This window comes from Manis pentadactyla, chromosome 10 (assembly GCF_030020395.1).
Source record: "Manis pentadactyla isolate mManPen7 chromosome 10, mManPen7.hap1, whole genome shotgun sequence".
In the NCBI taxonomy this organism is placed as follows: domain Eukaryota; kingdom Metazoa; phylum Chordata; class Mammalia; order Pholidota; family Manidae; genus Manis; species Manis pentadactyla.
This window is the reverse complement of record NC_080028.1, coordinates 58586064-58598264: the sequence shown is the minus strand read 5'-3', so window position 1 is coordinate 58598264 and position 12201 is coordinate 58586064. Positions and strand designations below refer to the sequence as shown.

Here is a 12201-nt window from a genome sequence, read left to right as displayed (position 1 = left end):
AGTCATTTACTAGTTAATTGAAAGTTAAAAGTTAAATTAAAATCAACTTTTTAAAAATAGTTTTTAATAGGCAGGTGCTTCAAATATTTGGGAGGAAATAAAACCAGTTGTATGAAGGGCTGACTTTCTCTGTATTAGGTCTGTTTGCCAGAGTAGTTTTGCTCTTTGGCTGAGAGACAACCTTTTTGGCCAAATACCTTTCCAGGGAACATCAGAATATTTGATACATTTATTCCCAAACAAGTGTCTGCTGAGGAAATCAACATTTTCACTGCTTTGAAGCTCACAGATATGTTTGCTGAGTATTCATGTACCCTCCACCTAGCTATCTTTAAATAATACCTGGTGGTATTTGTATTATTTAATACACCGGGTATTATTACAAAAAAGGGCTTTGAGCCCGAACTCAAATGAAGCCTCTCCAGTGAGGCCTTTGTTCTGACTCCTTCTCCATCCTTTTCCTTAAGCCAAGTGCCCTCCTTTGTATTCCTTGAAATCAATTCCTTGAAGGCTCCCTAGTGCTGTCAGGGGGCCCTGATGAGAACACATTCTGTATGTTTAAAGAAAGAAAACAATTTTCTCTGGAATCAAAATTTTGCTTATCAGGAGATCTTTGGTACCGTGTGTCTCCCACCTTCTAAAACACTACACTTCCCACAGTTTAAGAGAAAAGAGGCACCAGATAGATAATTTTCTTACTGAATGAGTCAGCTGGATGCAACCTTTTTAATTAAGTGGAGCTTAGCCCTGGAGCTAACGCAGACCTCTCATGCTGCATTGCCTTCTCAGATTTTAATCGTAAACACTGGTGTAGAGAAGTGGTGCAGCATAGGCAGGATATGAAAAGAAATCCTGCCTCAGTTGAATCGAAATGATAAGGAGTTTGGCAAGGGTGCAGTGCGTGAGAACGCATGCCATTCCCACAGGAGGCCCCAGGTGTGAGGGCGCTTGTCCTCACACCGGCCAAAAGGACAGGTTTCTAAAACCAAGTGTCTTCTGAATTGATCCAAAGTCGTCAGTGGATCTGGAGCACAGTAGGGTTAAGAAAGCACACTTCTCCAGCATGAGAGTTTGCTTGGTAAATTCCAGTATCAGTGAATCAGAAATGTGTGACAGGCCTTTTAAAAATGTTATTATCCTTAGCAACCTCGTTTTTCCCCTTTTATTTGCCCTGTTCACAAACCACAAATAGTTTCCAACTCATGAAATATTAAATATTTTTACCTGTCAAGACTTGAGATGAACTTATATACCAAAATGCCTGGAGACTGAGAACAAATATGTTTTCCCTTCACTGTGGAAAACCTGATATCATTTGTGTTTTTTCAGAGTAGGGTGGGGAGGAGAAGCTCCATAATGTAAGGGCTTCCAGCCTTCACCTCTGACCTTACCATCTACTTTGGACAAAAGCTGTTTGCCATTTTCCTTTCTAGCATATAGGCATCTCCCTACATTTTATATTAAAATCAGACTTGCATTTCCAAGAAGAAGTAAATATTGGCTCCTAACTATAACTAAATCATGGATAAGAAGGGAAAAAAATACTAAAACATTTTATGATGTTTATATTTCTCAAACTTCAGTGTTTTGTATGTACTGCAATTGTTTTACATAGTTTTACCCTTTTTCCACAAGAAAACTCCGGTAATTTTTTCAAGAATTCTGATGCCTGAAGAGTGTGTCTCTCATCTCATGGGTAGATGCAGATATAATTCCCAAATTTTGCCCTGCAATAAAGTATTCACTGCTGTTTTCAGAGAAATACAGAAATGGGCACATCAACTAGGAATAAGAGGTTAACTGTTCCTTTTGCTGATAAATAGCAGCATTAAAAAAGCCAACCAGAATGAGTTTTCAGTAAGGTTAGAAAGTATTGCCCCTGAGAGCTTTTGGGAGACACAATCATGATGACGGAAACAGAGAATTAGGAAAAGAAAATGTGAGCAGAGGCACAAGACTCAATGCTTCAGGATCTGGAAGACCTTCCATTTGTGCGCTCCATACATGGAGGAACCACGAAAGCAGCTGATGCCTGCACCCTCTGACATCCTGGACCAGGCAAGAGGGTACAGTTGGAGAGGAAAAAAAAGTACTCTCCAGGTCAGATACCTCTTAGGACTTCACGTTGGTGACACCATGGAGTCATGTGAAAAGCATTGTGTATGTACTTGCTGTTTACCTGTAACAAAGAGGAACTCCCACAGAAGAGGCAGTGTGTTTTGGTGGCTGAGGACAGGGACTCTACGATCAGACTTTTACAAAGCTTTAATTCTGGTTCTACCACTTGGGACCTTAGCAAGTTACCCAACTTTCTGTACATCAGTTTCTTTATCTGTAAAATGGGCTTTATACTAATACCTGCCTCATAAGTATATTGTGAGCCCTATCTGAGATAATCCTTGAAAAGGTACTTAACACAGTGCTTACATGTAGCAATACTCAGTGAAAGGTGACTGTATTATTAGGACCATTAGAGAGAGTGCATATAAATGGTTTTTTGAAAAATGAAAGAGCATGCCCAAAGTGTAACATATTATTTTTAAAATCCTGAGATACTTGCCTGATACGTGAGTGTTAAGCACACCATCATACAGTAAAACAGATTGGGAGTATACATTCAGAATCGGCAGGAGCTATCTCGTCTGGCCTGCATTATTTATTGAGCATCTTTTGTATTCGTTATCCATGGCATGAAATGTCGTGCATTATCTTATATCATTTTTGTCTCTTAATTACCTAAGTGAAGATTTAGTTCCCAATAATAGTTCAAAGTCCAGGTAAAAGTTATAACCTACATTTAACCTGCCTGCAACCATTGGCGCGATGCTGGGCACAAGTGGGTGGTCAATAATACCTTTCTTATTGATTTCTTAATTGGACTCTACAGTCCTAAAAACAAAAATGCCCAGTAATCTTCAAAGCACTCCTAAAGACCTGGGCGAAAAAGTGTAGCATTCTGAAGTCCACCCATCAACTCTGCCTTCATTTGAAATACAGACAGTACTCTGTAAAAAGCACAGTAGTGTGGCTGTGGATGTTGATTAGTCAGACCCAGCAATGACTGCATCTTGCTAAAGTCTCCTTGTATACCCCAAAATGCAAGGAGGATGGCAAAAGAGAATCCATTCTGGACTTCCCCTGCAATGCTCTATCACAAGGGAAATGCTGCTGTGTAGCTGCAGTGCGGACATGGACAAATGGCTGGTATTCCAGTTCTTCTGTGCATTCATTTATTCATTCATCTGTCCATGGGTCATTATGTACTAGGCACTGTGCTCATTGCTCTGATATAGCTACAAGCAAGACAAGCTAAGTAGTTTGCTATTTTCATGGAATTCCAGTATAGAGAGACAATTATTAAAAATATGTTAAATAAAAAAGCCATTTCATTCAGTAATGAGTGCTGTGAAGAATGTAAAACACTAACGAGATAGCATGGAAGAGGGCAGCTATTTCAGCCAGGGAAATAAGAACAACTTCTCTGAGGAGGTGGCACCTGAGCCGAGACCTGAATGATAAGCAGGAGCCAGCCATGTAGCAGCTGGGAGAAGAATTATAGAGGCAGAAAAGAAGAGCAAGTGCAAATGCCCTGAGGCAGGAAGCTGCCTGGGTCATGCTAAGAACAGATAAAAAGTCCACTATGGCTGAGACAGTCAAAAAGGGTGAGAGTGATAGGAGATGAAGCTGGATAGGCAGGGGTCATATTTGGTTCTTTTTGTAACTGAAGTAGCTTAAAGGAGAGTGACATGATCTAACTTATGTATTTAAAAGACTATACTAACTGTCTTGTGGAAACTGGAAGGTAGGTATGTAGTGGATGAATCAGGGAACCATGTCTGAAGTTGCTGTAGTGGTCTAGGTAAAGGAATGGTGGCTTGAAACGAGAAACGTGGAGAGGGAGGTGGAACCCAAAATAGAAGCAGTAGTGGAATAGAAAGAAAGGGCCAGATGGTTTAGTAATACCAAATTATGGCCACTATGGATGTGTTCTGTAGTTTTCTGAGATATTCTCTAAATGTAAGTGTCCAGCGAGTGAAATTTGTTAAGTGAGAGATACATCTGTTTCCTTTAAAAGATAACTTCATTTGCTGGCAAGTAGATAGAAAGCAGACAGAATGAATATGATTGAGAGCTCAATTGGTTTTTATTCTGTGGGCCAGCACCATGCTAAAGCACTTTATGCCCTTATGTGCATAATTCTCACAGTTGTCCTGTGGGCTAGATGCTTCCATGATCTTCATCTGACCTGTGAGGAAACAGAGGCTTAGACAGGCTGAGTAACTGGCAAGTCCCACAGAGAGGAAGGGCCAGAGCCAGAACTGAAACCTTGGCCAGCCTCAGCCCGCAGGGATGTCTCCAGTGCTTTTGTTCACGTACTGTCTCATGCCACACAGGCTGTGAAGTGGCTGATAGCACAGATGGTGTAACTTCTTATCTAAATCACCCTGCTTTAAGTACACAGTATTTGGCCTCCTAACATGACTAATGTTGTTATATAGTTCACATGTAAGGTAACCTAACGATAGAATCAAGACAGTAGGGTATATGAGTTTATCTGTTATTTTTACCTTTGTGATTGCTAAATGAAAAATTTAGTATCAGATACAGTAACAAACATAATATCGCTCCTATTTTGCTCATATCGCTCACATGGGTAAAAAATAAAATCTAAACAATATTGATGACAAAATGGAAACACAATATACTTTTTTTTTTAAAAAAAGGACAGCAGAACTGTGAAATAATCTTTAAAATAGTGTGCATCTTAAGAAAATGTAATAACATGTGAAATAGCTTAAGAATTAACTGTCTTTCGGCTGTAAACATTTTTTCAAAAATACAAAAATTATAAAATATATTAAGAACTTTCATCTTCTTATGGGGGAGACAGATAAGCTCCTAATATTGATAGATGACTAGAGTGGTTTATTTTTGAGAAAAATCAACTCCAGGTGATGGATCATAGTGCAATTAAAATGTCAGAGCAGTAAGTTGTGATGTGTGACCAGTAAACCACTTGAATCAGGAACCAGTGTGATTTATTGTTCCTTCTTTTTTATTTTCTCAAAACAAGTGCCACCAACTGGCAAGATATGCAAATCTTTAATTACTAATCATGGGCCATAGATCTCTAGTGGGGTTGACTTTCAAGGTAAAAAAAAATGTTTTAATCTCTGCTGTGAAGCACAGGGAGAGATTAGAAATTGATTCAATAGTCATTTTAAAAGGAGGGAAAAAAATAGGCTGGGGAAAGACATGCATTATTCTTGGGAAGTTGAAAAGTTTCCATCCCTGATGTTCATCACCTGTTTTGCTGACCGCTGAGGAGAGGGCAGAGCCAGTAGATTTCTTTTCTTTTTATTTTGCAAGCAGTTTTATAGCTTGTGTTTCACTTTTTATTTGCACAATTCAGTTACTTTTTCCTCTTTTTCGGTTCTTTGTTTGTTTGTTTGTTTTTCTTATTTCTCATCATCACTTCATATGGGCAGTGAAAGTTCAGAGGAGCAACAGGCAACTTACCTGGGATTCCTGGGCCGGCGACCACAGCAGCCTTCGCACCTGCCATCACTGTAACACGGGCCACCCCGACCACTGCGGAGTGCCAGCCCCACCATTCCCCAAAGCACCTCCTCCAAACAGCCCTCGTAATGCTCCAGGCTTTCTCTTCCTGGTCTTTTATTTAAATTGCCTTCTTCTACTCCTTCCTCATTGACTTCATACCATATTTGGTGTCGTGGATGCTATAGGCTCTTTCTGTAGTAGCACCTTACCCTTTCTGACATTTCCCAAGTCTTTTCTCGTCCATCAGAAAGCATTTATCGTTAGGAAAGAATGTCAATGTCCAGAATGCCTTATATGTGGTCCAGAAATAACAATCAAGAATGCTAGAGAGAGTACAGTGTTGTCACATCTTTGTGGATGTAGAACCATTAGTGAAATTCATGTCAGAAAATGTGTATGAAAATGAGGTCTACCTGATGCATTCAGCTCTGGCTGGTGGAGAAATTTGAATGTTTATTTTTTTGTCTAAAACAAAATTCCTAGAGCCTCTCTGTGTTCCATCATGCTTACGAGGACTGTGCTGCTCCTTGGGCATTTATAGGCTCTTGTAACTCTGGGATTCCAAAGCGCTGACTCCATGGCTTTTGAGCCCTGGCCTCAGTCTGGCTGGGTACTTCCCAGCCATTGCTGTGCGTCCTGTGTGTCTCCCCGAGAATGCTCTATGCCAAGTCTTGACTCTCTTACAGCGGCCTTGGTGTCCTCATCCTTCTCCCCTACCTCCATGAGCGCATACAGCCTGAGCTCCCTGAACATGGGCACCCTCCCGCGCAGCCTCTACTCCACCAGCCCGCGGGGAACCATGATGAGGAGGAGGCTGAAGAAGAAGGACTTCAAAAGCTCGCGTAAGTGCACTGCTCGCCCCCGACATCTGGCCTGGAGTCTGTGCTACACGGGAACCTCTGGGAAGGGTGTTTTGCAGTGCCTACGTGAACAGGGAGATGCTGAGTAGCTCAGAGCTCTGTGCCAGAGATCACAGAACTGATACCATTATCCATATGACGACGATCGCACTGAGCACAGTTGCAGACTGAAGTTGTTAGTTCACATGACCTTTGCCTACAACTTTTTATTGGAAATTTCTTTCTTGCTCCCTGGATCTGGTAAAATAACCAAAGATGTGATTTTCTTTTTCCTTTAAGACTCCTTTCTTATATTCTTATATTTGTTCTTAAGTCTCTTACTCACTCAAAAGCAGTTGTTTGGAACCTAACTTCTGATAAATATAAGAATCCCATGCATTTGTTTGATATTATTATAAATTTCATATTAGATTATATTTCATGACCTTCATCCCCTAAAAAAATAAGCAATGGTAAGTTTGAATGTGCCTTTTCAAATTATATCTCATTCTACAAGATTCTAATACTTTCCCAGTAACCTACACATTAAGAATTACTGCTCTAATGCATACTTCTGTTGCCCACTCCAGCCTTGGGCAGATTAGCAGGATACTCATCTTTACAATAAGCATCCTAAAATCTAGGAATTTCAACTTGGATTCTTCAGAATATGATTTTCTGTGACAACCAAGCTCAATATAGACTAGGCAAGACTAGGAAAATGTGGTTGGCTGCTTGCTTTGGGTAGTTGATTTTGCATACAGAGAAACCCAGGGTGCTTGAATGCCTTACCAGGGAAGAAACACAAACCACTCCTCAATTGTAATTTTCTAGTAGGGCAGATCATAATCTCTCATCATAATCAGGTAAGGTTTGGAGGAAAGAACTCCTATGTCTCCAACTAGATCTAACGTAATCTAGAAAGGTGTAATTTTTGTCCTGTATGTCCCTTTTAGTGGCCATAATTGTGATTTTTTCTATATCAAAACTCAAAGAAGATAGGGTTTGTTCCTGTGTTTACCTTGAGAATAAAATAAGGGACACACTTAAGTTACCTCAATACAATCAAACCCACCTACTCCAAGGCTGGGAGTGAAGAGAGAATGTGCTTGTGAGAAGAGGTGCTTGGACCTATTGCCTCTTCAGCTTGCTTGCCAGAGGTTCATCTCGCAAGTGGATCTGTCACCAGTCCCACCAGTGCCACCATCAGTGTAGGAGACCGGCCTCCACTCACACTGGGAAATGGTCTCTCCATGTTACAGGAACCAAAGGTTTCCTTACCAAAAAAAACCATGGCTGCCACTGTAATATATTCCTGATTTCAACTTGCAGTTTAGTGGACTGATGACAACCACAGACTTGGGAGCCAGGCTGCCTGCGCTCCCAACCCAGCATCACTGCTCTCCGGCTGTGAGACCCGGGACAAGTCCCTGTGGCCTTTGCACCTTGGCCTTGTTAGCTACAAAATGGGGGCAATTACAGTCCTTAACATCACTGGGCAATGGCAGAGGTTATATGAGAGAATATATATATTCTCACCACCAAAAGGGACATAGAGGGCAAGAGATACTCACAGCTGAGACTGTGCTGAGAATGTGCATGTATTCTCATACAGTCTTCACAATTACCCAAGGAAGTAAATACTATGATTCTAAATGTATTCATATATATATATGCCCAAACAAAACCTGGTAAACAATGTTTAATTGTTTGCTATTTTGAATAGTTTCAGAGCTAGCTATTATTATGCCTGAATCTGAATTGTCATGTGTGAAAATCTGTTGACACTGCTCTCAAATTTAGGCATTTTTCATCATAATTACCCACTTGGGCATAATACGTAAGGCCTGAGTCTTCCATAAAATTCTTTCAGGGTTTGTGGTAGATATTTGTTTATGAAGTGTTTTGCATATACTGCCTCCATGTGCACCATTCCTCACTTACAGAAACAGGCAAAGCCCTCAGCAGGAAAAAGCAATTAAAACGAATTCATTTATGTTTGTGCTTCTGCTCCTGTGGATAAACATGTTTGTGTTCAGTAAGACTTGCTGTGTTGATTAAAGACATTGGTGACTACAGATGACTGATAAAATGTTTAGCTATCTCAGGTTGATATTTACACATCTTGAATTTTGTAACAGGAAACAAAGCTGAGGCCACGCTGTCACAGATACCCGTAACCAACTCATAAATTCTCTCTTGAATCAGCACATTATTTTCCACCATAGTAGAAATATCTAAACAGAAACCTGGTTCAAATTATTTCTAGCTATTTGTGTTTGCTGTAGACATGAGCGCTAGAGCACCACTGACCAGATGCCTACCAGAATGTTTATAAACGTATCTCAGGAGATCATAATTTTATATTATAATCAAAAATAAGATCCCAAAAGCTATGAGCTTTTATTCCAACTTCAAAAAGACCAAAAAAGAAATAGTGATAGTATTCCAACATCAGGGAGGAAAAATTGAGGAGTTAGTCTGTATTTTCTTTGCTTAAGCTTGTTATGGTCATATTAGATGCAAAAGTTTACCCAAATAATGGATAATAAAATTTTTATTGCCACTCTCACTATACCATGGTTTATCTCCACCACTTTATTGATGTCTTTATTCTGTGCCACTCTTTGCTGCTCCCTAATACTTATGTTTCTATAGCAACCAGGCCATTTGTATGGATGGTGAATCATGGCCAAGTCCCAGCAAATATAATAAAAAGTCTCTTTGCTGTATTGGTGATGAGTTGAGGCCAGAGCCTGCAAAACAGAAAAAATTCTTTTAGAAACATATGTTTCTAGAACAAAGGAAGGACATGGCAGAAAAGAATGAAATCTTCTCACATAAATATTAAAACATTCTGTATCAATGATCTACGGGGGAAATACAGCAAGTCTGTAACAACATGTTACAAGGATTTAAACAGAAAGTGCCTTGCTTGTCTCTCAGGGACAGCCATGACCGTCTCCAGCACGAGGCTTGGAGGCGTGCCACAAAGCCCTGGGAAGAATGCAAGGCCATGTCCCAAAGGGAACCCTCTAGTCACCTCTTCCAGAATCCTGCTGACCATTGACCCACAGCCTGCAGACTGCCCTCTTTTCTGCCTGGGAGGCCAAAGCTCCTTCCAGACTGGCCAAAGCCATCAGCCCGCTGTGGTGGTAGCACGGCTGAGCTGTGTATCTGGCTAGTTAAACCTGCTCTCTGTTTCTGTACACAGAGCCAGTGCAGCTCTGCCTGTTCCCAGTCTGCCTGAATTGCAGCACAGGGTGGAAGTTAGCACACATTTCTAGAATGGTCTTTGCTTCTCTTGTAACCACCACTTATTCCTAGGGAGGGCAACAGTGAAAAGAGCTGAGATAGAGAGTGAGAAAACCTAACAACTTGTGTCCCTTCCATCAACCTCTGAGAAAAGAGCAGAACACAAAGGCAAACTAATGCTAGGCTCTAACAGTGACTGTACGGGGAGCCCCCCAGGGGACAGCTGAAGAACTGCACACACCTCGTGCCCATTTGGAGAAGGCGGCTCTTGGCCGTCCCTGGTGCGCCTGAACTGGATCACAGGATACGCAATGTGCTGGGTCCACACAGCAGGTTAACTCTAACACGGAACACTTCAGTGAGATAGATGTCTTGAATTACAGGCTCAGATAATGATAAACATGGCATAGTAATGAATCTTTGAGGTCCTTTGCTCTCCATACTCTTTAAATGTTTTCCTATCCAACAGTAAACCTCATAGCCTTCAGAATTAGGGAAACATTTAGCAGATTATTAAACTTTAGGATCTAATAAGTTGTCTTTGGTTCCCTTCTCTTACTTACACTAGGAAAGATAAGAATGAACAAAAACACAGGGTCATGTCCTGCAAACTTGAAGGGCTATAAACAGAACCCTCCGGCTGGGAATGGGAACGGGAATAGGACAGAGCAGATGCGAGTCCTGACCACCCCCCAGGCACACACCAGTTAGCAGGGCTCCAACACAGCATGTCAGCAATTTAGTCATTTCCATCTTCACGTCTCAGGTCAGAGCCAGTACCTTGCAGGGGTATCTGCTCCTGGAGAGAGAATTCATCATACAAATTTCTAAACTTAGGGTGTAATTTATAAATAACCTGTATTTTCTTTTGCTGCTAACCACTTTAATGAAGCAGGATCATCAAGCTTATCTTTTGCTCCTCCAAGTGATATTGGTAGTTTTTCTTCTGTCTTCACCTTTAAACCTACAATTTATCTTTTCCATATCTGGTAATAATTTCCAAGCCCTAAATGTATGTGAATAATCAGTACATACAATTTCAAATGAAATTTTATTGTTTCAAAGGCTAGATTCCAATATGTCAGAGGACTTTCAAAGTTCATTGTGAAGTATTACATTATTTAATATAACCCTGTATTTATTAGATAAATTATAACTTTATATAAAACCAATGTTTAATATATTCTTAATCTTAAAATAAATGTACTAATAATTTCTATCACCCCAACTTGCTTCCAGGTAAAGCTTATAAATTTAATGCCCCCACAGTGAATTATTTCTATTTTCAAAACCTTTTAGAGAATGAAATTCCACAACTATCTTCTCTAAATGTTCACCAAGTCTCTCCTTTGAGAAAATCTTCACTATATCTAACTTAATCCCTCCTATTACTATTAAATTGACCCATTTCTTTTGATTCTTTCTTAGTAGAAATGGCAGTCAGCTGACTTAAGGGTTCAAAATGGTTTTTAGCTCCAATTAAGTAGTCCAAAACTGAGATCTAAAATGGAAAAAAATATCAATGTGAACCTATAGAAAGATTCACAGAAAATAAAGTATTCCTATTGAAGTCCGAAAAGCTTTATCTAAAAGATAGAAAGTATTGTGCCAAATGGGTTCTGATATATTTCTTCCTACTCTGAATACTAACTGGAAAGAAACATACCTCCAGATTCTTCCCAACAGGAAATGGTATCTCCTAGTGGTTCTGTACCAGAAATAACAAAATGTGTGATCTGGAGAGTAATCAAAATATAGGTGACATCAACAGAGGCACACTAGAAAAATGTGGTCTGAATTAATATGAAATAGGCCGTGTGCCAGATCTTGGAACTGTAGGCTACCACCTATAAAAAGCTGGGGGCTGGAGGTCACCTTTACCTGCTACTTCAAGCTATTTTAATCTCAGTGACTTTAATCCTATTGAGACAGAATGATGATGGTGCTTCTTAAGGACTGGTAGATTTCCCTTACTCCTCCCAGACAAATGATCCACCTCACCATCCTCAACCATGCCAGCTACAATGCTGGATTGAACTACATCATAGAAAATCAGGGATCCTGAAGGACAACTTCTAGTTCTTTCATTCAGCAGAATCTCCATGAAGTGTTGGTTGCAGAAAGGAAAATGTAGGTGATATCACAAAACTTGATTTCATTCTTCATTTATTCACTGAATGCCCCAGGCACTGGAATTTCAGAGAGCAGATCTAGTCCCGATCTTTAAAGAACTCAGGGGAAAATGAAGAGACAGGCAGGTAAATAAAAGTCTGATAAATACTGAAATAAGACCATGTATTAGAAATGTGGAAAATGTAGAAAAGTAAGTACCTAACGTTGACTGGATAAGGCAGAGAAAGGGACATTGAAAACCTAGGGGAAGGGCTAATGGGGGAGAGGGCACAGTGTATATGAAGAAACAGAGGTATGAAAGTAGGGCTGGAGCACATGGCCCATGGAGAGAGCAGAGAAGGACATGAGACTGGCTGGGCAGGAGAAAATGAATTTAAGGAGGGTCTGTGTGCTCTGCTGGAACTGGAGATGT

General features: G+C 40.3%; 1 protein-coding gene across 7 annotated transcripts in view; it reads left to right on the top strand.

Moving 5' to 3' along the window:
* The window catches only part of GRIP1 (glutamate receptor interacting protein 1), a 676609-nt gene that overhangs the window by 587856 nt on the left and 76552 nt on the right, over window positions 1–12201 (top strand). For 5 of the 7 annotated variants that reach the window (XM_036894904.2, XM_036894901.2, XM_036894898.2 and 2 more), the window contains 2 exons: window positions 5490–5645; window positions 6249–6404. In XM_036894904.2, the coding sequence (XP_036750799.1) occupies window positions 5490–5645; window positions 6249–6404 (312 nt within the window). The remainder of the gene's footprint in view (window positions 1–5489; window positions 5646–6248; window positions 6405–12201) is intronic. The other 2 variants (XM_036894903.2, XM_036894905.2) reach the window with 1 other exon arrangement.